Source organism: Podarcis pityusensis, assembly GCF_964106645.2.
Source record: "Podarcis pityusensis genome assembly, chromosome: 16".
Taxonomy (NCBI): Eukaryota; Metazoa; Chordata; class Lepidosauria; order Squamata; family Lacertidae; genus Podarcis; species Podarcis pityusensis.
In genome coordinates this window covers 24,561,521-24,589,133 of record NC_138041.1, presented here as the reverse complement: position 1 = coordinate 24,589,133, position 27,613 = coordinate 24,561,521, and the positions used below count along the sequence as shown (strand labels likewise).

Here is a 27,613-nt window from a genome sequence, read left to right as displayed (position 1 = left end):
TTTTATTTCTCTCTTTTTCTGCATTGTGGGCTCTGTGTTTGAGCAACAGGATAGAAAGAAACTCCCAGGTGAGATCTGAAAAGGTCTACTTTTCTGTAGTCGGTTGTATCTTGGTTCTCGAACAGAATGCATTGCAGGAGTCGGTTCAACTCCCGGAACCGTTCGAAAACCAAGGAGTGTCCTGCAGCCGATCGGAAGCCGTGCCGGATGTTTGGCTTCTGAAAATCATTCAAAAACTGGAACACTCACTTCTGGGTTTTGATCGTTCAGGAGCCAATTTGTTCGAGAGCCAAGGCATTTGAGATCCCAGGTATGACTATGGATAAAGGATATCATAGAATCATAGACTCATAGAGTTGGAAGAGACCACAAGGGCCATCAAGTCCAACCCCCTGCCAAGCAGGAAACACCATCAGAGCACTCCTGACATATGGTTGTCAAGCCTCTGCTTAAAGACCTCCAAAGAAGGAGACTCCACCACACTCCTTGGCAGCAAATTCCACTGATGCAGTTGAGAGGAGGGGGTTTATATTCCTTTTTTTATAGTTGCTTGGTTTTTATTGTCTCATATGTTGAAAACTTTCAATAAAAATAGTTTTAAAAATGAAACTCGCAAGCAGGACCCCAAGCCCAAAAGGACTCTCCCCCTCTTCTGAAATTTGTTCCCAGAGAGCCTGCCTGCTGCTGCTTTTCCAGGGGTCTTGCAATGCCCACTTGCTGCCTCTGGAATAACATCACACTCTCCCCCCCCCCCCCAAAGATACTGAATTTTTTATATTTGCTGGGAGGGGAGCGGAGGGAACCGGAGAATTATTGTCAGCTGCTGTTCTCTCCTTAATGGGGTTGAGGGGAGCCTATAATGTGTTGGGATTTGCTCTGGGAACAGAAGAGGTGGGCAATCTGATTAGGGGGAGAAATATCTTCCCCCGAGCTGGCTCAATTACCTCTGAATGGTTTTCTAATTGACTTAGCGCTTCTCTGTGAGCACTTAGCTAGGTCAAACGCCTGCCGTCGAGCGAAGCGGCTGGTGGGCTTGATATATGACGTATTCATTTCCAATTCCCAAATGGAACAGAGGAAGTGAGTTTTGATGGCAGAAGCCGGGACGTTTGTGGAGGAGGGGGCGCTGTAAAAACAAGAGAAGGAAGACTCCGCTTAGCTGGTTTTGAGCCCAGTTTTAAAACAAAGGGTATTATCAGGTAGGATTCAATCATACAAGAACAGGCTGCGTCAGACTAGTGGTCTGTCTAACTTAATCTTGTTTACACTGACTGGTGGGACGCAGGTGGCACTGTGGGTTAAACCACAGAGCCTAGGACTTGCCGATCAGAAGGTTGGCATTTCGAATCCCCGCAACGGGATGAGCTCCCGTTGCTCGGTCCCTGCTCCTGCCAACCTAGCAGTTCGAAAGCACATCAAAGTGCAAGTAGATAAATAGGTACCACTCCAGTGGGAAGGTAAACGGTGTTTCCGTGTGCTGCTCTGGTTCGCCAGAAGCGGCTTAGTCATGCTGGCCACATAACCCAGAAGCTGTATGCCGGCTCCCTCGGCCAATAAATCGAGATGAGCGCCGCAACCCCAGAGTCGGCCACAACTGGACTTAATGGCCAGGGGTCTCTTACACTGACTGGCAGTAGCTCTTTAGAGTTCCAGGGAAGGAAGATCATGCTATGTTGGTAGACGGAGGCAGTGGGCCTTTGTGTACCAACTACTGAGAACAACAGGTGAGGAGAGCCCTGTTGCACTCAGGCACTGCTTGTGGGCTTCCCAAAAGAGGCTTTGGGTTGACCACTGTTGAGAACACGATGCTGGATTAGATACGCCTTTGGTCTGATCCAGCAACGCTGTCCTTCCTTTGCCCGGGATATAGCCAGGTCTGGCAGGTTGTAGGTCTGCAATGGCTCAGTTCCTCCCTGCTCCTCCCATTCTATCAGGAATTTCGTAGGGCTGTTTTTGTACCCTGAGAAGAATGAATTCCACCGGTCTTGTGGTCAAAATGAGACTCCTCTCCCAACACCTTCAGAACCGACTCGATTTATTGCGCCAGGGGCCACAGGAGAATGAAGCTGCCTTTTATCAGATGCAGAGAAGACCATCCTGAGGAAACGGGACAGGAAAGTAGCTCCTGAACCCTCAGAGATGGATGGGCGCTTTGGAGTCTGCGGGCGAGGAGGCTTGAGTGCAGGAATCGGTGATGCTGCAGTCCGTCGTCGGAGTTCCCTCTTGGAGCTTGGGCATCTGGCCGGATGTGGGAGAAGGAACAAGCCATTAGTAGTGTTACAAGAATCCTAAGGCCTCAAATATAAATTAAATGTTCATAAATGTACAAGGCGAACACATACAGAAGTATATAAACCACGTGTCTGAAATAGTACAGGAGAGCAATCCTGAAGCCATGTTGACTCTCCCGGTGACCTCAAATATTCCTCTGCAAGGAGGAAGGAAATGGGGAAACCCTTCCAATTGTCTTTTCAGTTATAAATCCTGTCTTAAGAGCGTATTTGTGTATGAATAGGGTGAGCCTGTGACCTGGAACTCGGAAACTAAAGTATTAACCATCACAAAAGAATGGCCAGACTGCCCAGGTAATGCAATCAGTGACCATTATCAGGTATCCTGGCAGACAGGATTTCTGTTGTAGACCGCTGCCTTCTGTGATGTATGTATGATGTGTTTTTTTTGGGGGGGGTCTTGGGCTAGGAGGGGAAAAGTGTGTCTTATAGAGCAAAAAATACGCTATATATAAGGGCTTGCGCACCATCGTTCAGGGTTCTCCCTCCTGCGTGTGGTGAGTGGGGACCCTGTTGCAACAGTTTAAGAAAGATCAGGCTTACTAGCCGCTTTGCTTCTCAATATTCTCTAGTTGGCCTCTGTTATTTTCTCCTACCGATAGGGAACCCACTTGAGGACTCTATACAGGCTTTTGGATACCCCATAAGAGAAAAGGAGCAGTTATTTCTTATAAAAGTTGCAAGACTGATCAGAGTCCCAACCCAGCCAGAGGCCACCTAGAGACTGGTTGGCAGGGAGGTGGGTAAAGCACTGCTTTGCTCACCCCACCCCCTCAATGGTTCAGCCTGACCTATACTCGCAGGAAAGCGAGATGATGGAACAGACTGTTCCATTTTAGGTGCATGGAGGACTCTTAGCACAAACGATGAAAAAGGCCTTGGGGCTCTTTGGCGCAGGGAGGGGTGCAATATAAATAGGTGGGGTTTTTTTAATCAGAATTATAGAGTTGGAAGGGACCTGAAGTATCATCTCGTCCAACCCCTTGCAATACAGGAAGTGGAACCAATGGCAGGCAGAGACACCAGACTGGTTGTAAGAAAGGAGGCAGGCAGGTCGTGGGGCTGGCTGAGACCGGACTGAGGTTGGTGGGGCAGTGCCCCATTTCCCTTCTACTGGACCAGCCTCCAGGGCTCTTTCCTCTGTGCACTGAGCAACATTTGGGTGCCTTTTGATAGCCCATCGTTGAATGTCGCTTGGCCAACAAGCTGCTGTGAGAAAGAGCCCCATTTCTGCCAAGGTGGGAGGGGTGCTCTTTGAGAACTCCTGCCCCTCTCGACTGGCCCAGGGTTGGCAGAGCTCCCCAGGGAATTTGTCACAGAGCACGGGCATTTTGGGTCTAGGATCACGGATGGCCTGAGCCCCATCTGTTCCATCCATTCAGGGGCACCCTCCCCACTACCTGGTCAAACTTCCGGGCACTGTAGACTTCGTTCTTGTTCATGAAGGTCAGCAAGATCCAGTCGCAGAGGAAGGAGCCCTGTCGGAGGAGGAGGAGGAGGAGGAGGAGGAGGAGGAGGAGGAGAGTGATTAATCAACACCAGAGCAGGAAAAGAAAAAATTGAATGAAGCAAGAGAGGAGGCCACGCTCTGCGATACTCACCACTCCCACTGACGTCAGCGCCGTGGCCAGATTAATGATTGTGGGGATAAGGCTGAACTTCCCTGCCTAAGGGGAGAAAGGGACAGAATCGCTATTAGCCCTGCTTGCAGTGACCTTGAAGAATTTAACTGATGTGACAGTATGTCTGGTTTTGATGACTATTTTGACTGTGCGATGCATTTTATTCTGCTTCTACTCTGTTTTGTGCATTTTTTCTTTTGTAGTGGCTTTGGCTAGTCAAAGTAAATAAATAAATGATAACGATAATAGTGCTTTTGACATGTCTGGAACATGTCCTTGAACCAGGGCCAGGCTGCTTGCTTACCTGGATGGCAGGTGGGGGACAGGTGTGCATGGAGGAGTGCCCACAAACCTCCCGCAGAATGTAGTCTACTGTAAAGGTAAAGGTACCCCTGGGACGGTTAAGTCCAGTCAAAGGCAACTATGGGGTCCTGGCGCTCATCTCGCTTTCAGGCTGAAGGAGCCGGCGTTTGTCCACAGACAGCTTTCCGGGTCTTGTGGCCAGCGTGAATAAACCACTTCTGGTTCAACAGGGCACAGTGATAGAAACCAGAGCGCATGGAAACACCGTTTACCTTCCCGCCGCAGTGGTACCTATTTATCTACTTGCATTGGCATGCTTTCAAACTGCCAGGTTGGCAGAAGCTGGGACAGAGCAACGGGAGCTCACCCCATCGCGGGGATTCAAACCGCCGACCTTCTGATCGGCAAGCCCAAGAGGCTCCGTGGTTTAGACCACAGCCATTCCTGATGTAAGAGAGAGATGTACCTGTTGCACCTCTCTTGTAGCTGCCGACCTCACCTTTCACCCCAACCGCTACTGGCATGTGATTCCTGAAGCTTGCCCGTAAGGGAAGGCCGCCCTTAGCCTGAAAACAGTTCCTCCAGCCCCCCCCCCAAGCCCTACTTCGAAAACTACTTTTGCAACTCGGCGCCTGCATCCCGGTAGCCCAGCCCCATGTCTTGTCGGAACTTGCGTACGACCAAGTTACTCCTCCGCGGACATGTCCTCCAACGGTGATTAACGACATAAGCCTTTGATGAGGCTCCAGGCACTTTCCCATTACACAGAGTATCCATACAGCAGCAGAAGGACGAGAAATATATAAGCTACATTGCTACGTTTATTTCTAACTACGCAGACAGAAAAGAATATACATCCTCTCTCTGTGAGAGACAGTGAACCAACTGCTACAAAGAAACAGGAAACCAGTAACATCAACTTCCGTCTCCCGTGAGACTTCCAACAGTCTGGAATGTAAACAGTGTCTTGTGACTCCAAAAACTGCACAGTGGCATAAACAGAAATCTAATATGTCCCTCCTATAGCAAGCATCTCTGCCCCTTACCTGCCCGTGCACAATCACATCGATGCGGATGCCGTAAGCCTTGATCAAGGTGCGGGTGCTCTTGCCCCTGTGCTTGTAGTACTTGGCAAACCTGGGGGTCAAAAGCAAGGGGTGTGAGCAAGGCTGGCTGCTGCCATAAAATGCCCAGAACCTTGGCACAGAGAAACCTGGCCCTCCTGCATGGCTGCATTGGCAGCAAGCAAGGCTGTTGAGAAAATACTTACTTCCCCCACCTAAACATACACCGCCTGGTAGAAAATGTTGGAGCTTAAAAGGTCACTATTATAATGGTGAGTGCTGCTCCACTCACTCATTGGCTGAACGCCTGTGATGTCACAGAATGTATGTGTACTCTTCCCTCCCCCGGCCACACCCCTCACTAGAATGCGCCTTTGAACTCTGATCATGCCTCTTGCTTCTGTGGATGGAGGACTGATAGGGAGCTGGAGAAACAAGCCTACTACACCCACTTTTGGCCCTGGCCCTGGCATGTTCCCCCCACCCACCCAGAAGGGAATGTGACCCTCAAGCTGAAAAAGGTCCCCCACTTCCCAGAGCTATGTGTCTTAATGTCAGCAGATCGGGGCTGGGAAGAGGGGCTCCAGGCCTTGGATGATGTGGAACCTGCAACACCCTTTGCAAAAGAAAAACCCTCCCTTGCACGCAGGTCAGCTCAGGTTACATGACCCCCTCTTCCTTCTACTGCTTACATCATAGCTCTGGCTGCCGTGAGATGTGGGAATGGCTGCTATTGGTGGGGGGGGGGCTTTGAAAGGGGATCAGACAAATTTGAAGGAGGAATAGGGAGGTCCATCTGTTTAGCGAATGGGTAGGCAAACTAAGGCCCAGGGGTCGGATCCAGCCCAATCGCCTTCTAAATCTGGCCCGCAGACGGTCCAGGAACCAGCATGTTTTTACATGAGTAGAATGTGTCCTTTTATTCAAAATGCATCTCTGGGTTATTTGTGGGGCATAGAAGAAGAGGAGGAAGAGTTTGGATTTGATATCCTGCTTTATCACTACCCTAAGGAGTCTCAAAGCAGCTAACAATCTCCTTTTCCCTTCCTCCCCTACAACAAACACTCTGTGAGGTGAGTGAGGCTGAGAGACTTCAGAGAAGTGTGACTGGCCCAAGGTCACCCAGCAGCTGCATGTGGAGGAGCAGGGAAACGAACCTAGTTCACCAGATTACAAGTCCACTGCTCTCAACTACTACACCACACTGGCTCTCATTCATATATTTTTTTTCCAAAATATAGTTGGGCCCCCACATGGTCTGAGGGACAGTGGACCGGGCCCCTGCTGAAACAGTTTGCTGCCCCCTGGTTTAGCATGGTGGCCACATGGAAGCAACAGCACTGTGGGAGGACTATGGCTTTCATGCGCCGCTTGTGGGCATCCTGGAGGCATCTGATTGGTGACTGGAACAAACTGGGTACTAAATTCCAGCTCCACAGCTAAGGGGTTGCCCTGCGGAGTTATCCCTACACGGATCAGTGTGGAACAAGAGGCTGTTCTGATCACCTTCGGGCAGCTAAATGTCTTGAGTTGGCTCTGGCCCCGTACAAGCGAGCCAGGAGATGCATTTGTCCCATGCACACCACACCACAAACACACAAATGCTTCTGGGGAGGCGCCTCCGGTAATGGCAGAATTCCTCTGACCGGGAGGAATCTGCTCCGTGGGAATCTGGGTCTGGCCGCCACGGCGAAGGCGGAGACCCGTTAAAATCACAGGCGGGAGAAGCCTGTGAACGTGGGATTCGGCGGGCACCTTTTGCGCCTCCCCCACTTGCGGGGAACCCCGGTTTTGGGGGCTCCGGAGCGACGTGGGGTGAGCGGCGCGGTGCATCGAATCGTCTGCTTCTTCCACGGAGCGAAGCCGCATAGCTGTTGCCGGAGAGCGCTGACCTTTTCCTGTGGACAATTTGACTTTAAAGTAATTACCCGTGAGTAGAACTGAAGCGGAAGAATTGGATTTCTAAAAGTTTAATTTGGTACCGTAACGGGGAGGTTCAAAACAGGAAGTCCGCCTTCCCCGTTTGTAAATAGACTGAGGCAATGAAGTTGCAAGCTGGAGTCTTGGAAGGTCTTTTGTAAAAGAGCAAATTTCCAACGGTAAAGAACATTAAACCCCCTCTTGGAGGCAGGAGAAGAGAGGGGGAAGTTGTGGATTGAATATGCCTGCGGGAGAGAGCGAAGAGATTTAAAACACCGCCGCTCTGACCTGGGAACGGGTTGCTAGTAGGACTGACGTCTTTTGGAATGTTCATTGACAGCGTTTAGAACGTTCATTGACAGCTAGTTAAATAAGAGAAATACATTGTTTCTACTGTCTCTGGCTGCTTTAAAAAGGAGTAAAAGTAACTGAAAATTGAAACTAATTTGAAACTAACTTTGGATTGTTTAAAAGAGGATACTATTGACTATTACAAGTAGAAACTGTTTCCCCCTAGTGGAAGCCTTTGAAACCGGTTGCTTTACAAGAGCTGGACTAGGGGAATTTCCAGCTGCAAGTTAAAAACCGTGAGACTCTGGGACTGACCTTGAATCTTTTAAGCGTTATGGTAAATGGAAGTGGAAAAACAGACCAGTCAACTGCTGACAAAACATTAAGGTCTGGGAGGACTTGGTAACAATCCAGGAGAGGTCTATCATTAGGCCCTCCGGTTCTTTCTGTTGTTGTCTTTGTACTAGTATATTTAAAACCAAGAGGAAATGTCGACAGAAGAGGCTTTAGTGGCTGCATTATATAAGATAAATGACTCATTGGATCAGCTTCACAGGAAAATGGACATGATAAACGCGAAAGTGGAGGTTTCAATTACTAAAATTAACTTAAATACAGAAAGTATAAATAATACCAATACAGAAACCACCCAGAAATTGATACAAGAGAGGACTTCCGGGTTGGCGCGATCAGGAAATGGCGGATTCCCTCCGAGCTGCGGAGGGAATCGGCTCTGCTGAGGACGGGTCTTGCCGCGCCGGCGACGCGGGGACCCTTAGAAACCGCAGGCGCTGAAGCCTGCGGACGGGAAGACTCGGTGGGCGCCTTAAGCGCCCCCCCGACCCACGAAGAGCCTTTTTAAAGGCTGCGGAGAGGGTACGGAGGGTGGCGTGGCGCTGAGAGTCGATCGCTACCTCGGTGGAGCGAAGCCGCGAGCCAGGACTGGAGAGCGCTGACTTCCTTCCTTGAAAATTGGACTGAAAAAGAATAACCCGTGAGTAGATGGAATTTGGCTTTAAGAAACTTTTCCTGTGAATTCGAGGCGACCGGGGGGTGTGCTAAAAGGAAGTCCGCACCCCCCTTACTTACAGACAATTCTAAGCAAGGAACGGAGAACTAAGGTGGAGAGGTTATTTTGTTTAATATAAAAGAAACTAACTTCCACGATTTGACAAAAGAAGTGTTGTACTGGAGAGTGAGAGTGGAACTTTGGAAATTTTTGATGAAATCCCCCCCCCCGGACCAGGGGGAGTCCCGCGTTTGAGCCTGTTGAAGAGGAATAAGGAGTTTGACAGCTGTCAAAAGAGCTGTCAAAGGGACAGTTTCAGTCAAAAGTTTGTTAACTAATATCTCTCTGGACTAAAAGTGCTATAAATTGAAACAAAGTTGTTGGAAATTTGAAAGAAAGAAACAAAAAAGATTTGGACTGTTGGAAAAAGTTTACAAAACAACTAGAATCCCCCTAGGGGGATTCTTAAGGTATTACAATGGCTGCAGATGGAAAATTACAGGCACAGATAGACAGGATGTTTTTTCTCGTGGGAATATTGCAAGAGCAGAGCTTGACTATGAATAAACAACTCATGACCTTGACCTCTGGAATAAGTAACTCTGCTGAATGCATTAAGGACTTGACAGGAAAGGAATCTGCAGCTGAAATAGAAGTGACATCTCAAGAATTGGAGGAGAAAGTACAGATGGGAAATATCAACAAAAAGCCTACAATGGTGGAGTGCAAGGAAAAAGACTCTTGGAGTACATGGATTATAAACCTGCAAAGGATGTTAAAGATGAAAGAGGGGGCCCCTAAAGTATTTGGAATACAGGAACTTAAAGGAAATAAGAAATATGATTGGGGCTCCCCTGTTGAACATGAAAGACTGGTTGATTTTTGGCAGCAGTTGTTATCAAGCATCCTGGTGGGAAGAAAAACTGGAGTGACGGAGATTGAACTGCTTCGAGACCTGACGACCAACATAAAGGATTTCCAACAAAACCGGCGGAGAGGAACTGAAAGAGATTTGAAAGCCTCGGACGTGAGGAATCCAGGCTAAAAACTACTGCTGACTTTTATTTGAGAAGGGACTAGTACCTGGGGAGGGGGGGAGGGGAAAGCAGAATTGTAAAAATGTTTATGAATTTTGGGTCGGGTGAATAGGGCCTATATCTAATATAAAAATGAAATCTGTGGAAGGGAATTTGGGTCGACCTTAGGAAAGAATCTAAATGTTTATAAGAGATGGGGATAAGAAAAATGGGGTTAACTAGGAAGAGTTATATCAAAAATATTAATCTATAGGTTAAGGAGGAGAAGCTAGAACTTGCTGAGCTAATTATGGGAATAGGGATGTAAGAAGGGGGGTGGGGGGGAGTCCAGGGAACAAGGTTAGGAAAGTAAGGTCCTGAGAATATGCTTGTCTTGTTCTGTTTTTGTTGTATTTTTGTGTGTTTGTCTTTAAAAATTTTGAAAACCCAATAAAAATTTATTAAAAAAAAAAAAAAAGAAATTGATACAAGAACCCATTTTGATATGGCAAACTGTGGAGGAAGTCAGGGAAAAAGCTGTGGCTGCTGAAGGTAAAGTAACACAACTGGAGAGAAAGAGAAAGAGAGCCCCAGCCCTACAGAGGCAATTGGATGAACATAAGTTGACGCTTGCTATGACTGAACTTAAAGAAAAACAGAAGAATTTGAGGATTAGAGTCCACCTTTGGTGGACATGCCCAAGGATTAAGACACTCTGGGAGATGATTCATAACGAAATGAAAAAGGTATTTAAATATACCCTTTCGAAGAAACCAGAGGCCTTTCTTCTGGGCATGGTCGGCCAACTGGTGTTAAAGAAGGATAGAATTTGTTTCATGTATGCAACAATAGCAGCAAGAATACTCATTGTGAAGTACTGGAAGACACAAGATTTATCCATTCGGGAAGAATGGCAGATGAAGTTGATGGACTATATGGAATTGGCGGAAAGGACTGGCAGAAATCCGAGACCAGGGAGAAGAGTTGGTGGAAGAAGACTGGAAAAAGTTTAAGACTATTTATAGAAATACTGTAAAAATAATGAATGTTAGAAAAATGTTGGAATGAAGTTATATGGCTTTAGTAGAAATGCTATAAGGAATCAAGTATAAATAGATTAATAGTGTATTAAAGGGAAAATAAGGCTAGAATATGTTAAGATAATTATAGGATAGAAAACAGAGGAAGATGGAAAGGAATTGCTGAAATAATTAATAGAAGTGGGAAACAAAAAGGGAGGTGTGAGGAGGTCGTGGAAATAAGGGAATGAAAGATAAGACATTGAAATTGTTTTGTGTTTGAAATGGTTTGTGTTTTGCTTTGTCAGTTATATGTTTTTCTCTTTTTTGTTTTTTTGTTCTTTTTTTTTTTTGGTCTTTTTGCTTTGTTGTGTTTAAACGGTTGAAAATTAATAAATATTATTTAAAACACACACACACACACAAATGCACCAGTGGCGTCTGGTCAGTGGACCAGGGGGATTAGACTAGTCCCCCAAATGTTCCAGGTAAATTAGTGTATTAAAGCCTGGTGCCTTCTTCCCAGAGCCCAGGAAGCTTCTGCCTGGCTTAGGGAAGAGGCATGATGCTCTGACAGGGTCCAAGAGCTCTCCTGCCATCTTCCCAAAGCCTGTCCAGCTTTGGAAAGGAGGCAGCAGGGCTCCATAATCCTGTCAGAGGCCTGGCGTGTCCTTCCCAAAGCCCAGGAAGCTTCTGCCCTCCCCAATCGCCATTGCATGCTGGCACCTCTGGCCCTACGAAAAGTTTCACCACACACCACTGAAATGCACCAATACATCCCCCCAACACAAACAATACAAGTATTATAAGAATTTTAAGGTCCCAGATACAAAATAAATGCTCACAAATGTACAGTGGTACCTCGGGTTACAGACGCTTCAGGTTACAGACACTTCAGGTTACAGACTCCGCTAATCCAGAAATAGTACCTCAGGTTAAGAACTTTGCTTCAGGATGAGAACAGAAATTGTGCGGCAGCAGGAGGCCCCATTAGCTAAAGTAGTGCTTCAGGTTAAGAACAGTTTCAGGTTAAGAACGGACCTCCAGAACGAATTAAGTTCTTAACCCGAGGTACCACTGTACAAGGCAAACACATACATAAATATATAAACCACGTGTCTGAAATAGTACAGGAGGGCAATCCTGAAGCCAGTTTGACTCTCCCAAATTGACCTCCAATATTTCTCTGCAAGGAGGAAGGAAATGGGAAAGGCTCTCCACTGTCTTTTGCTTACCTGTCTTAAGGGTGTATTTGTGTATGAATAGAGTGAGCCTGTGCCCTGGAACTCAGGAACTAAAGTCTTAACCATCACACAAGAATGGTCAGGCTGCCCAGGTAAAGCAATCAGTGACCATTGTCAGGTATGCTGGCAGACAGGATTTCTGCTGTAGACCACCTCCTTCTATGATGTATGTATGATGTTTTTTGGGGTGGTCTTGGGCTACAGGGTGGGCGATTTCAGAAGTCTATATAAGGGCCTACGCACCATTGTTCTGGGTTCCTCCTCCCTCCTGCGTGTGGTGAGTGGGGACCCTGTTGTTCCTTGAATAAAGATCTGGCTTACTAGCCGCTTTGCTTCTCAATATAGTTGGCCTCTGTTATTTTCTCCTACCGATAGGGAACCCACTTAAGGACTCTATATGGGCTCTTGGATACCCCAGAAGGGAAAAGGAACAGCTTTTTCTTATAACACAAGTAAGGGATCCTCCTTTGCCAAGATAGCAAAACAGCTGGAGCCTTTCCTTCCAGAACAAGGATGTGCTGTTACCTGTAATTGTATCCAGAGGAGGCCTGGGCCCACTTGGGGTCCAGCCTGCGGAAGGAATAGCGGGGGTTGCACATTGTATCCGGCAGGTCCAGGTTGCAATTCCAGTTAATGATCACCCCAATCACGCCGCCCTGCCAAGGGAAAGCGGGGTCAGCAAAGGGAGAGGACCTCTTTCCAAACACCTAGACCCAAAATTTGGGAGAAGTTTGAAGGGATAATGAAAATTGGGCTACTCAACAGAAACCTGGGACTCTCGCTGGAGTGACTGGAAGTCATAATAGAAGTTGTGTTGTAAGAAATTAATGTATTTTTTGGTAATTTGTGTCATCCTTTGGTTTTTTTTCTTTGTTGACTGTTTTTTCTTTCTTTCCAATCAATAAAGCAATTAAAAAAAAGAAAAGAAAGTGGAGGTGCGAGTTTGCAGAAAGGGATCATAAAATGCAATTTGATGATAGTACTCTTGGCTCAGGCCAACAAACTGCCTTTTTCCATCTTCCTGCTCTCCTCCCATGGGCCAAACAGAAGCACATTTGGGCAGCCCAGGAGCAGGACCCAGTGGCGTAGCGTGGGGGGTGCCAGGGGGGCCGGCCGCACCGGGCGCAACATGGGCGGGGGGCGCGCTCGCACTAGCAGCTCTCTGCCCCTACTAAAATCCACGGGTTAGGGAGCCCGCGCTCGCTCGGCTTGGCGAGGAGGTCGCGGAAAGGGGAGAGCGAAGCCTTCTGCCGCGGGCAAAAAAAGGAGAGGAAGCCGGGTGGGCGGGCGGGCGGGCTGGCTGGCGGGGGTCTGGCTGCGCCTGCTGCTGCCGGTGAAGGGCAAGGCAAGCAGAGCGAGGAGGAGAGAGAGGGGAAGGGGGGGGGAAGCAGCTAGGAAACGCTGCGGTGTGGAGGAGGAATCAATTGAGAGAAAGCGAAAAGCCTTGGAGAAAGGGAAAAAAGGAAAGAAAAGAGGCAGCTCCAGGAGAGCGCGGGGGAAAGAGAAGCCTCGCTGCTGCTGCTGCTGCTTGGGAGAGTAAATTACTGTACTTGCCTTGCCCCGGGTTAGGGGGCGCAAATTATTTGCCTTGCCCCGGGTTAGGGGGCGCAAATTACTTGCCTTGCCCCGGGTGCTGATAACCCACGCTACGCCGCTGGCAGGACCCAAATTGAACAGCATCCTCCCACTTTGCGGTTCACAGCAGCTGGTATTTAAAGGCATGATGCTTCTGTCAATGGAGGTAGTGCACAGCCAGGGTAGCTGGGAGCTGGTGAGAGCCTTTTATCCTCCATGAATTTGTCCAATCCTCTTTTAAAGCCATCCAAGTTGGTGACCATTGCTGCCTCCTGTGGCAGTGAGTTCCACAGTTTAACACAGTGCAGCACGGCGAAGTTCTTTCTTTTATCTGTCCTGATTTTCCAACATTCAGCTTCATGAGGTGTCCATGAATTCTGGTGTTATGAGAGAGAGAAACTTTTCTCTGTCCGCTCTCTCCAAGTTGTGCGTAATTTTATCAGATTCCATCATGTCGCCTCTTACCTTTTCTCTAAACTAAAAAGTCCCAAAGGCTGCAGACTTTCCTTGCACAGGAGTTGCTCCAAGCTCTTGATCGTTTTGGTTGAAACTTCTCCAACTCAGATTAAATCAAATAAACAAGGAATATTTGGTGCTATGTTGGAGGGGATGCCAGGAAACAGGGAATTATGTTCACATGTGGTGGGAGTGTAAATATGTACAATTTTTTGGCAAAGGGTGTTTAAGGGAATAACAGAAATCACTGGGTTAAAGCTGACCGAAAGTCTAGAGGTAGCATTATCATCAATTTAAGATGGGGTGGAAGGTTCACAGGTTACGAAGGACTTGCTCACAAATTTATTGACAGCTGCACTAATTATTATAGCTAGGAAGTAGAAGGGGCAAGCAGAATATAATATACTGTTGTTGTTGTTGTTGTTGTTGTTGTTAATATCCCACCATCTGGCAGGGTTTCCCCAGCCACTCTGGGCAGCTCCCAACAGATTAAAAACAGAATAAAACATCACACATTAAAAAACTTCCCTAAATAGGGTTGCCTTCAGAGGTCTTCTAAAAGTCAGATAGTTGTTTATTTCCTTGACATCTGATGGGAGGGCATTCCACAGGGTGGGCACCACCACCAAGAAGGCCCTTCTTCCTCTAAAATGGAAAGGTGGTATAAAGAGGTGTGGGATATAGCTATTAATGAAAAATTAACATGTGCCATTAAGGTAAGATGGGGAATATGCCAGAGAAATGATTTTGAGGAGATACGGAGGGTGTTTGTAGAATTTGTACTGTTAAAACGGAAAAGGGCCAAATGGGTGGCGCTGTGGGTTAAACCACAGAGCCTAGGGCTTGCCAATCAGAAGGTCGGCGGTTCAAATACCCACGACGGAGTGAGCTCCCGTTGCTCGGTCCCTGCTCCTGCCCACCTAGCAGTTCGAAAGCACATCAATGTGCAAGTAGATAAATAGGTACCACTCTGGCGGGAAGGTAAACGGCGTTTCCGTGCGCTGCTCTGGTTTGCCAAAAGCGGCTTAGTCATGCTGGCCACATGACCCAGAAGCTGTACGCCGGCTCCCTCGGCCAGTAAAGCGAGATGAGTAAAGCAACCCTAGAGTCGGTCACGACTGAACCCAATGGTCAGGGGTCCCTTTACCTTTACCTTTTACTGCAAGAGGTGTTGAAATTTTGGGAGGTCAGATGGTAACAATGGAATGGTCTCGGTGGTGGGGTGCACTTTATTTATTTATTTATTATATTGTCAAAAAATAAAAAGAAAGAAACTTCTCCAACTCTACAGTATCCTTGTTGAGGAGAGGTGACTAGAATGGCACACCATATTCCAAGCACAGCTGCTCCATAGATTTGTATGGTGGCCTTAGGATATCGGCAGTTTCATTTTCAATCCTGTTGATACGGAATCTACTGCCCCTCACACCCTGGTAGCATTTGTTTATTGCATTTATATCCCACCTTTTTCACCCCAGGGAGCTCAAAGTGGCATATGGGGTTCTCTTCCTCCTCATTTTATCTCCACAGCAACCCTGCAAGACTGAGAGCAAGCAACTGGGAAAGGGCCACAGCTCACCTGTCTTGCATGAGGGAGGTCCCAGGTTCAGTCCCCAGCATCTCCAGTAGGGTTGGGAGAGACTCCCCTGCCTGAAATCCTGGCGAGCTGCTGCCAGTCAGTGTAGACAATATGGAGCTAGATGGACCAAAGGTCTGGCTCGCTATAAGGCAGCTTCTCATGTGCCTACGACTGGCCCAAGGTCACACCTAGAGAGCTTCACAGCCAAGTAGGGATTTGAACCCTGCTCTCCCAGGCGATAGTCCAGCACTCTAACCACTAGGCCACACTGACTCTCTGCCCCACTTCATTACTCCGCTGGTCAATGAAATCCTTGCTGGGGTAAGTAAGAGTGTGGAGTCCATCTAGCCGAAGAGCTAATCCCACGGGGATTAGGAGCAGCCGGGATGGCTGAGAGATGAGCTTCACTGAAGCAACCGATAATATACCCTCCATCCCAGGAGAGCGATGAGAGTCGATTGGGGCTGATTGATATGAAGAGAAAGGCAATTAGAGGGCGGCCAGCTACCCGGAATTGGCAACCTGAGGGAGGTTGTGGGCATCCCACAAGTTGGCGGGGGTTGTGGAGCAGGAAGCATCAGGCTGGAGCTTCCGAAGGGGGCAAACTTGCCAAGCTGCCGGAAGATATGACGACGGGCAAATCCGTCAATTTCTGTTTCTCTCAGTGTGAGAATTTTTCCAAACTTAAGTTCAGTTCTCCGTGTTTTCAAACGAGTTTGTGATTTATGAAAATCCATCAGCGTTTTAATGTGATTCCTGCCCCCCTCCTATTATATATACAGTTTGCATTCTGTGCATTATTTAAGCTAACATTTGCGATTTTTTGCACCCGTTATTTAGGGGAAATCTGCAGGTATGCAAATTTCAAAGGATGGTTGTTTCGGTTTGAGTGTTGTTTTGGGAAGTGTGAATTAGGCAGGTGCTCCTTAAATTTGAATTGAATTGAATAGAATTGAATTTCTCTCCTCTGCACCCAGACAGAGGTTCTAAGCCATGGGTAGGCAAACTAAGGCCTGGGGGGCGGATCCGGCCCAATAGCCTTCTAAATCCGGCCCATGGATGGTCGGGAATCAGCGTGCTTTTACATAAGCAGAATGTGCCCTTTTATTTAAAATGCATCTCTGGGTTATTTGTGGGGCCTGCCTGGTGTTTTCACATGAGTAGAATGTGTGCTTTTATTTAAAATGCATCTCTGGGTTATTTGTGGGGCATAGGAATTCATTCATTTTTTTTCTTTTCCAAAATATAGTCTGGCCCCCCACAAGGTCTGAGGGTCAGTGGACCGGCCCCCTGCTAAAAAAAGTTTGCTGACCCCTGTCTAAGCCATCCTTTCAAACCTGCTGCCCTCCAGAGGTCATTGGAGTTCCATCAGCCTCATCCAGCATGACCAACATTCAGGGACGATGTTTGCTGTTGGTTTTCAACACTTGCAATGGGGCTTGCATTTAGCAATGTTTAAATCTGCTGCCCGACGCAAGTCCTGTTAAGAACGCTTCCACTCAGGCACTCCTGATCTGATCCTGCCCCTGACAAAAGCAACACGACTTGCTTTCGGTACTGAGTTTGTTCCCAGTCACTCCTTCGATTGCATTTGGCACTGTTCAAGTTCAGTGCCAAATGCAAGCCTCCAAGCTCGGAGGCGCGAGGCGTCGGGTGAATGACAGATGAGCAGCATGTTGCCAAGAGTCTCCTCAAACCCGAAGCCGTCCTTGTTATTATGTACAGCACTGGCCCCAGCACTGCATCTCTCCTCTGCAAAATCATCTTCCCTTTTAAAGAGATCAGAAGAAGAAGAAGAAGAAGAAGAAGAAGAAGAAGAAGAAGAAGAAGAAGAAGAAGAGGAGTTTGGATTTGATATCCCGCTTTATCACTACCCGAAGGAGTCTCAAAGCGGCTAACAATCTCCTTTCACTTCCTGCCCCACAACAAACACTCTGTGAGGTGAGTGGGGCTGAAGGACTTCAGGTCACCCAGCAGCTGCATGTGGAGGAGCGGGGAAGCGAACCCGGTTCACCAGATTACGAGTCCACCGCTCTTAACCACTACACCACACTGGCGAGTGGCCTTCACTAACCGCTTGCTCATGAAAGAACATTCCACCAGGAAGGCCTGGTTGGAAAGAAGGCACCCCTGATGCAATAGCGGAAGGGTAGCTCAGTGGCAGAGCACCTGCTTAGCATGCAGAAGGTCCCAGGTTCAATCCCTGCCAGCATCTCCTGGTAGGAAAGACTCCTGGAACCCTGGAGAATCATTGGAAGGACCAGGGATCTATTTGAATACTAATCTACATGTTTAGTTCAGCACTACAGTGGTACCTTGGCTCTCAAACTTAATCCGTTCCAGAAGCCCATTCCAAAACCAAAGCATTCCAAAACCAAGGCGCGCTTTCCCATAGAAAGTAATGCAAAATGGATTCATCCGTTCCAGACTTTTAAAAACAACCCCTAAAACAGCAATTGAACATGAATTTTACTATCTAACAAGACCATTGATCCATAAAGTGAAAGCAATAAACAATGTACTGCAGTCACACACATCAGTCAGTCAGTAGCTGAACTGGGTTCCACACAGTCACAAAAACAAAACAAAAAAAAGACGCAAAAACAAAAAAGCAAAATAAGTAGCAAAAACAGACAGACCTCAGTGTAACACTCAAAATGGAAGCGTAACACTCAAAACGGAGCACATTCAGCTTCCGAAAAAAGTTCGCAAACCGGAGCACTTACTTCCGGGTTTGCAGTGTTTGGGTTCCAAGTTGTTTGAGTACCATGCCGTTTGAGAACCAAGGTACCACTGTAAAATATTGGGGGGCCCATGTAAGCCCCACTATGGATGTAGCCAAGGGGGAGGCAGGTGGGCAGCTGCCCACCTAAATCGATCAAAAGCAATACAAATCAATACAAATCTGAGGTTCTGAACCAAGGTACCACTGTATTTTTCTTACAATCATAAGGACTAGAAACCTAACTTCTCTTTCAGGGTACATACAACATGTTCTTTGCATGCAGAAGGTCCAACGTTCCATTCCCAGCAGCACCTCTAGGTAGGCTTGGGAGATACTGCCTGCCTGAAACCCTGGAGAGACACGGCTGCCGGCCAGTTCTGAACCAGATGGACCTGACTTTCTACAAAGCAGCTTCCTACATTCCTACACGACCTTTACCTTTTCAGCCAGCTGGGTGAAGTTCTCTCCCGCTTGCTCCACAATGAAGCCCAGCTTGAAGATGGGGCAGTAGAGGCCTGTGGTTTCGTTGAAGGTGCAGCTCTTCAGGTAGCTGTCGTCATTGTCCTTGACGTTCCCTCTGGAGAGAAGACGGAACAAGGATCAGGAGCAAAAACTCTCCGCCTATTTCCTGCTGGACTTTTTCTGGCACAGCAAAAGTGCATCAGAAAAAGCCAAGTTGACACACAAGGGCGAATCCGCCCTCAGACATCATCCTGCATGCATCGCAGTCACTGGGCAGGTCAAGATTTCAGGACCCAGTTTGGGAACTTCCCTTCAAGGGCCTAGGACTTGGGTCAGGTGACCAACCCTACCTGGATGCGCTGGTGCTCTTACTTGGTAAACCGGAAGCGAGGGAAATGGATGTTGTTCTTTATGAGGATGGTGAACTCTGGGGCCATCTTTGACAAGTTCTCACTAGGAAGCAAAGATGTCTGCTGTTAAAGTCAGGGTAGAAAAGATCTCTCACACACAAACACACACACACAAGCATACACATATACAGTGGTACCTCGGGTTAAGAACTTAATTCGTTCTGGAGGTCCGTTCTTAACCTGAAACTGTTCTTAACCTGAGGTACCATTTTAGCTAATGGAGCCTCCTGCTGCCGCTGCGCCGCCACCGCACGATTTCTGTTCTCATCCTGAAGCAAAGTTCTTAACCAAAAATAGAGGTACTATTTCTGGGTTAGCAGAGTCTGTAACCTGAAGCGTCTGTAACCTGAAGTGTCTGTAACCTGAAGTACCACTGTAACACTGTTCCTGAAAGACCTACATTGGCTCCCACTACGTTTCCAAGCACAATTCAAAGTGTTGGTGCTGACCTTTAAAGCCCTCAACGGCCTCGGCCCAGTGTACCTGAAGAAGCGTCTCCACCTCCATTGTTCAGCCACTGAGGTCCAGCTCTGAGGGCCTTCTGGGGTTCCCTCACTGCAAGAAGTGAAGTTACAGGGAACCAGGCAGAGGACCTTCTTGGTAGTGGCGCCCGCCCTCCCATCAGATGTCAAGGAAATAAACAACTATTTGACTTTCAGAAAACATCTGAAGGCCAGCAGTGGAGGAAGCCGCTTGGGTGCCTGGGGCCGCACGCCCAGGGTGGGGTGAGCTGCCCGTAGGGGTGGGGCACACCGCAGGACCTCTGGAGTCTGCCTGCCTCCTCCCACTCAGCTGCCCTACAGCTAGGGGGGAGGCAGCGGGCAGACCATTTGGGCAACGCAAAGCCTGCATGAGCCTAAGCCACCGTGTCTCTCCCAGGAGGGATGCGTGGCTCAGGTGCACTGCAGGCCCTGAGGTGAGAGCCACCTGGCATTTTGTCACCCCCCTCAGTGGTGACACCCGGGGCGGCCTGCACCTACCACACATCCCTTCCTCCGCCCCTGCTGAAGGCAGCACTGTTTAGGGAAGTCTTTCATGTTTGATGTTTTATTGCACTTTTAATTCTGTTAGGAGCTGCCCAGAGTGGCTGGGGAAACCCAGCCAAATGGGCAGAGTATAAATAATAAATTGTTATTGTTATTGTTATTGTTATTGTTATTGTTATTGTTATTGTTATTGTTATTATCTCTGTTTATCTCCATGTCCCTCCTTACCTGACAGATGCTGCGTCCTCCACGGGGCACCAAGCTCTAATCTCACAGGTTTTCATGCTGTAGTTATAGGAGATACAGCGCCCTGTCTTCTCTCCTATAAGGAATGAAAGAACAGGGGCACAGGTGAAAGCTGGCCACCCCACAACCACATTTTTTGAGCCTGATGGGGTGTTGTCACCTCAATACTGCCAGGAGGGATGGCATCTGGGAGAATGGTTTCTGCACTAGAAAGCCTTCCCCAACCTAGTAACTGCTGGATGTTTTGAACTACAACTCCCAGCAACCCCAGCCAGGGTAGCTCTGCTCCCATCAGCCATAGTGTCATGCAGCTGCGGAGGCCGGAGCTGATGGGAGTTGTAATCCCAAATGGCTGTGCTGACTGGGGCTAATAGGAGTTGTAGTCACAAATGATGGTGCTGGCTGGGGCTGATGGGAGTTGTAGTCCAAAATGGCTTTGCTGACTGGGGCTAATAGGAGTTCTAGTCACAAATGATGTTGCTGGCTGGGGCTGATGGGAGTTGTAGTCCAAAATGGCTTTGCTGACTGGGGCTAATAGGAGTTCTAGTCACAAATGATGTTGCTGGCTGGGGCTGATGGGAGTTGTAGTCCCAAATGGCTGTGCTGACGGGCTAATAGGAGTTCTAGTCACAAATGATGTTGCTGGCTGGGACTGATTGGAGTTGTAGTCTCAAATGATGGTGCTGGCTGGGGTTAGTAGGAGTTGTAGTTCAAGAACATCTGGAAGGTATAAGATTGGGAAGTTTGTAGTTGTGGGTCCCAAGACATGGTCTGGAGAGGCACCACCTTGCTGAATGTCTAAACCTGCTCAGTGCCTGGATGGGTGGCCACCTGGGAATTGCATGCACACCTGGGAACAACCCAAGGTTCCACAACAGGTGAAAAGCAGAGTACAGATGCAAGAAAAGAAATAAATGGCTAAAAACCCAGGAGAGAGCCAAGCTAGGGATTTCACAAGTCGCTTGCTTAGAGCCTGAGTCACGCCGGTTCCTGTCACGAGACAACCCCATTGCTCACCATTCCCCAGCATATCCATCTCTCCTGCATGGCAGTCCCTGTCAGAGCGGCACAGAGCCCTCATATTCTGGAAAAGGCGGACAAGAGAGAGTAGTTAGTGTGGGATATGATACATAAGTAGCAATCAAGTACAACATTCCTTGTTTTCCTAGAGTGGACATGCGGGGGAATGTTTGGTCCAGCCAGTCAAAAACTCCCTCTTTCCTCCTGGCTGAGACATCCTTCCTTTGCATGTGACTAGAGGTGGGCATGACCTTACCTGTCCAGGTAACAAAAGGGCAGGGCACGCTGCACACACTCTCTCTTTGACTTCCTCCATTGTTGGAGCAGCTTTTTAGCTAGAGATGCTCTGTTGGCTTCCAGCCAACACTGGGATTATCCCAATATGGGATAGATCCACATGTATATGCTTTGTAACTAAGTCTGCCTTCAGGGATCCAACTGATGTGAGTAAACAACTTTTATATACTTTACACAAGATTGTGGTGTGTTTATTCTTTTAAGAGAGATATAAGGGAACTTACCAGGAACCTAACAGTGAGAGGCTTACACAAGCCTGCAACCAGTTATCCACTGTGCTTTTAAAAGGGGAATGTAAAACTCTGCTAAGTAAAGGAATTTGCTAGCACAAGTTAGGAAGGATATTAATAAACAATATATCCTCTCCTGCCTCCCTGAACATTCCCACAGTTAGAAGCACAGCAAGATCCACAGTTCCTGGGGCACAACATCTGCCTCGACAGGATGGTTCGTAGTGCCTCTTTTGATGAACGGGCAAACTTTTGAGATAAAGGAATCGGGAAGCGGATAGCCAATCAGGGATGTGAAATATTTGGCACGGCCAATTCCTACCTCGGGGCAGGTGTCCTGAGTCTGTGAGGGGGTGACTTGGACGCGGGTGATGATGCTGAAAACACTGCCTCCCTGCAGATGAGACGGAGAGTTAGAGGTGTTACACGAATTTTTATAATGATGGGGGGGGGGTTGCCGCTCCAGCACACAGTGTGCAACCCGCCCTCTTTGTTCACACACACAATGTCTCCTCAAAGCACCACATAACGCACGACACCACACCATTCCAATTTCATTTGACTCAGGGAAAGGAATGGCTACCAAGGGGAAACTTGGGAAATGAGTAAAGACAGCCCTAATCCCTGAAACCTGGGATCATGTACGCAGCAGCCCCAGCACAAGAGAAAATTACTGGCATCCTGGCAAATGGGTGCCAGACAGGTAGTCATCCCATGGAAAATAGCAAACCGTCCAGGAATGGATTAGCTCTCAGTCTGGACAAAGAAGTGTGATTACCTGGCCTGGAAAACCAGGGACTTGTAAATATTTCCATTGTATCACTTGATGGGTGTATGGTGGTGGGCAAGGGAGGCTTAGAGGCAAAACTGATGAACCAGTTTCTGCCAGATGACCCTACCCTGTTTGTGACATATCTATGATGTATCTGTGATGTATGCATGATGCTTCACCAAAGGTGTTTGTGGGCAAAGCACCCAACCAATCAGCCTCGTGAGAATCCTGGGCACTTTTAGAACATGAGAAGAGAACCTGGCTGCTGGATCAGGCTAAAGGGGGGGCGGTGTCCCTCTAGCCGATAATCCAGTTCTCACAGTGACCAAACAGATACTTCAGTGTTGGGCCGGCTCAAGACATTTTGGAACCTGAGGCAAACCACAAAATGGGTGTCCCTTTCCCACCAGGTAAGAAGAGGTGAGTGATGATCTACAAAGGGGGAATAAAGATACAGTTAGGATTTGTTGCCCCTGTGGATTCTGCCACCTGAGGCAATCGCCTCAACTTGCCTCATGGTTGGGCTGGCCCTGCCTCAGTGAAAAGCCTGCAAGCAGGACCTAAGTACACAGCACTCTCCCTATTTGAGTTACCCAGTAAACATAATTGAGTCTCCCCCCCCCAAAAAAAAAGGTTCTGGAGTCCCCCTCCCCTCCAAAAAAGAATGGTTCTGGAGGCAGATCATTTGTTCCATTTTTGCCCCAAAGGCTCTACACGATGTCCCTGTGACGTTAACATAGGAGAGTGCTGGAGGTGAAATAGTTAAACAGGTTACCCAATCAGAACCCAGGGGGTGGAGTCAGAGGGACTATAAAACCAGCTCTGGGAGGGGCGAAGGGAGAGTTCGTTGGGAGTTGGGTGGTTGGTTGGAGTGGGAGTGAATTGGGATAGAGTCTGTGGGTAGGTTGAGTTAGTGTAGCGAAATAAGCTGAGTCAGGAACAGTTAGGGGCTAGGAAGACAAGTAAATATCTGAGAGGTGGTTTAGTGAGTAAGAGTAGGTAGCGGAAGTTATAGGTCTGGATAGGCACCCCATGATTGTAATGGACCGATACCATTTATGAAACCACACGCTTGTTAAACTGCAATAAATAAACAGAAGTTTATGTTCCAATTTAACCCTGGCTGGACTCAGTATTGTACCAGGTAGGGCCTGGGTGGTGGCAGCGAGAAATAAAGTGGTGGCACAGGGATCAATAGACGGTGAAACGTCCGGGGACCCTGTGTGATCGCCACAGTCCCACACAGGTTTTTATGACATGGCATTGTTGGAGACCTTATCATCGGGGAGAACGATTGTGGTGCCCTGCAGAGGCTGGGTTTCCCAGCATGCATCAGTCCCAGCCAGCAGGGCCTGTGGCCACATCAGGAATCATGGGAGTTGTAGTCCAGAACCACCTGGAGGCCTAGGAGCCAACTCCTTGGAGTCCCTTCACACCCCCCCCCCCCAATATAATAGGTGAGGGTGCTGGGCCACCCCAAGTTACTGGGCATTGCCATTCAAATGGTGTGCGTGTGTCATGTCATGTGATTGATTATGCAGCCCCCCAAAAAAATATTCTATTCGAGTTTGTACCCCTGACAGGAGGACACCCATTTGTCTCCTTTTGCCTCCCGTAATCCGGAAGCAACATCCCTGTGCTTTTTCCGCCGCTGAGTTCAGGTGTGTGTTCCTCGCCCTGTCTGCAGAGGGCGCTCTCGCGTGCTCACCTCTGGAGGCTTCACATATTCCTCCACATCCCAGACCTTGTGCTGAGAGCGACTGACACCCTTCACTTTAGTGATGACGGAGCTTTCTGGGCCCGACTCGCTCTCCTGGTAGCCCTTCTGGATGATAAACACGTACCTGTTGAGAAACCAGCAGAGTCTTGTAGCACCTTTGTTATAAGAATTCTAAGGTCCCAAACATAAAATAAATGCTCATAAACGTACAAGGCAAACACATACATAAGTATATAAACCACATGTCTGAAATAGTACAGGAGAACAATCCTGAAGCCAGTTTGATTCGCCAATATTTCTCTGAAGGGGGAAGGAAATGGGAAAGCCTCTCCACTGTCTTTTGCTTACCTGTCTTAGGGGCATATTTGTATATGCATACAGTGAGCCTGTGGACCGGATTCAGGAACTAAAGTAGTTACCATCACACAAGAATGGTCAGGCTGCCCAGGTAAAGCAATCAGTGACCATTGTCAGGTATCCTGGCAGACAGGATTTCTGCTGTAGACCACCTCCTTCTATGATGTATGTATGATGTTTTTTGGGGTGGTCTTGGGCAATTTCAAAAGTCTATACAGTGGTACCTCTGGTTACGTACTTAATTTGTTCTGGAGGTCCGTTCTTAACCTGAAACTGTTCTTAACCTGAAGCATCACTTTAGCTAATGGGGCCTCCCGCTGCTGCCGCGCTACTGCTGCCCGATTTCTGTTCTCATCCTGAAGCAAAGTTCTTAACCCGAGGTAATATTTCTGGGTTAGCGGAGTCTGTGACCTGAAGCATATGTAACCAGAGGTACCACTGTATAAGGGCTTGCGCACCACTGTTCGAGGTTCTCTCTCCCTCCTGCGTGTGGTGAGTGGGGACCCTGTTGCAACAGTTTAATAAAGATCAGGCTTACTAGCCGCTTTGCTTCTCAATATTCTCTGGTTGGCCTCTGTTACTTTCTCCTACCGATAGGGAACGCACTTAAGGACTCTATAACGGGCTCCTGGATACCCCATAAGGGAAAAGGAGCAGTTTTTTTCCTAGAACACCTGAAAGACTAAAACCTTGTATTAACAACATAAGGACAGCCTGGTGGGTCAGGTCACTGGCCCACCTAGTCCAGCCTCCTGCTCTCACAGTGGCCGCCGAGATGCCTGGGGGAAACCCCACAAGGAGGACCTGAGCATAAGAGCAACATTTTCCCCACCTGTGGTTCCCAGCAACTGGGATTCAGAAGCACTGCTGCCTCCAGCTGTGGAGACAGAGCATAGCCATCATTGCTAACAGCCATCGATAGCCCTCTCCTCCCTGAATTTGTCCAATCCTCCAGTCGGTGGCCATCGCTGCCTCCTGTGGCAGTGAGTTCCAAAGTTGAACTACGCATTGTGTGAAGCACTTCATTTTATCTCTCCAGAATCTTCCAACAAAGGGGATGTCCACTAGTTCTAGTGTTCTGAGAGAGGGAGGAAAGATTCTCTCTATCCATCCTCTCCATCAGATGTCAAGGAAATAAACAACTATCTGACTTTTAGAAGACATCTGAAGGCAACCCTGTTTAGGGAAGTTTTTAAAGTTTAATGTTTTATCGTGTTTTTAATATTCTGTTGGGAGCTGCCCAGAGTGGCTGGGGAAACCCAGCCAGATGGATGGGGTATTAATAATAATAATAATAATAATAATAATAATAATAATATGATGATGATGATGAAGAAGAAGAAGAAGATTATGCCATGAATAATTTTTAAAAACTTCTACCATGTGGCCACTTACTCGCCTGCTCTCTAAACTAAAAAGTCCCAAACACTACAACCTCTCCTTGTCTGTAGTCAGTCCATCATTACCTTGATCTCTTTGATTCTCCTTTTCCAATTCTACAATAGCCCTTCCGAGGTGTGGTGACCAGAACTGTACTCTAAATGTGGTCACACACCATCAATTTGTATCAACGGGGCTTTTTTATCCCATTCTAGCACCACTCAGGAGGGCGCCGTTGCCATTACAGTGGTACCTTGGGTTAAGAACTTAATTCGTTCTGGAGGACCGTTCTTAACCTGAAACTGTTCTTAACCTGAAGCACCACTTTAGCTAATGGGGCCTCCCACTGCTGCCGTGCCACCGGAGCACAATTTCTGTTCTCATCCTGAAGCCAAGTTCTTAACCTGAGGTACTATTTCTGGGTTTGCGGAGTCTGTAACCTGAAGCGTTTGTAACCTGAAGCGTCTGTAACCCGAGGTACCACTGTATATGAGAACAAGGGAGGCATTCATGGTGAGTTCCGGCCCCTCTATTTCTAGAAAAATAGCACTGATTATGATACTGACAGTTTTATTTTCAATTCCTTTCCGAATTATCTGTAGCATGGACTTTGCCCATTTCACAGCAAAACCACACACTAGGTTGACATATTCCCCAAGATATCTGGTACAATCCCAAACTCTCCTCCCCAGTCTGTCGCTGCCAGTTCAGATCCCATGAGTATCTATATGAAATTAAGATTATTGTTTTTTTGCCCTGACTTTAATTTGATGACACTGAATTGTATTTGCCATTTTACTGCCCGTTCGCTCAGTTTGGAGAGAGGTCCTTTTTTGTACTCTCAGCAATCTCTCTTTCTTCTAACAACCTTGAACGATTTAGTATCATCAGCAAACGCCCCCACCTCACTGCTCACCCCTAATTCTAGATTAATCAATGAACAAGTTAAAAAGCACATATAGGAGCCCACTAAGCAAGACAAGCAAAAGTCACTGCCCCTCCTCACGCAAAATGCAGCAGGGCTCACTTCCCACATTTATAAGAAAGTTAACAGAAAATATATTTTCCCATCACTGGCCACCCCATTCAGTTCTGATCCTAGAATTGTAGAGTTGAAAAGGACCCTGAGAATCTTCAAGCCAAATCGTCTGCAATGCAAGACTATGCAGCTGGGATCAAACCTGCAACCTTGGTGTTATGGCACTCAGTGCTTTTTTTTCGGGGGGGGGGCAGGCATAGGTACGCATACCCCAAACATTTTGTGAATCTTTGCACTTTTTTCCATTTATTGTATTTATTTTCCCCGATTTGAACTATAAAATTGTGATTTTCTGGAGTCAAAATGAGAGGAGTACCCCTAAACTTTTTTTGGGGGGGGGGAGCACTGTCAGCACCAACTGAGCTCTATCCAAATGCTCAGTTCTGAGTCTCAAAAAAAAAAAAAAAATCACCGGATTGCACCACTTCCCATAGACAGCCCAGACTTACCAGATGAAATAGACCAGGATGAGGAGCTGAACAAGCCTATAGATGACCCCAAGGTTCCTGTTCTTCACCACAATCACCTTGGGAGTCTCGTAGTTCCAGAACTCCCAGAAATAATCCAGGCACCCCATCAT

General features: G+C 47.7%; 1 protein-coding gene and 1 long non-coding RNA gene across 2 annotated transcripts; one reads left to right on the top strand and one right to left on the bottom strand.

The window, feature by feature from the left end:
- The first annotated feature begins 69 nt into the window (after positions 1-69).
- LOC308466050 lies at positions 70-3,787 on the top strand. Its single transcript, XR_013980638.1, has 3 exons — positions 70-310; positions 2,516-2,585; positions 3,738-3,787. It is a non-coding gene; the product is annotated as an uncharacterized lncRNA (long non-coding RNA).
- Positions 2,019-27,613, bottom strand: P2RX2 (purinergic receptor P2X 2; the record flags this gene model as incomplete). The annotated part of the gene is made up of 12 exons (XM_080986403.1): positions 2,019-2,238; positions 3,692-3,769; positions 3,893-3,958; positions 5,263-5,353; positions 12,305-12,435; positions 18,553-18,691; positions 18,949-19,029; positions 20,201-20,294; positions 21,236-21,302; positions 22,088-22,159; positions 24,246-24,381; positions 27,483-27,613. The coding sequence occupies 12 exons, from the start codon at positions 27,611-27,613 to the stop codon at positions 2,134-2,136; spliced, it is 1,191 nt and encodes a 396-aa protein (XP_080842529.1). The 3' UTR covers positions 2,019-2,133.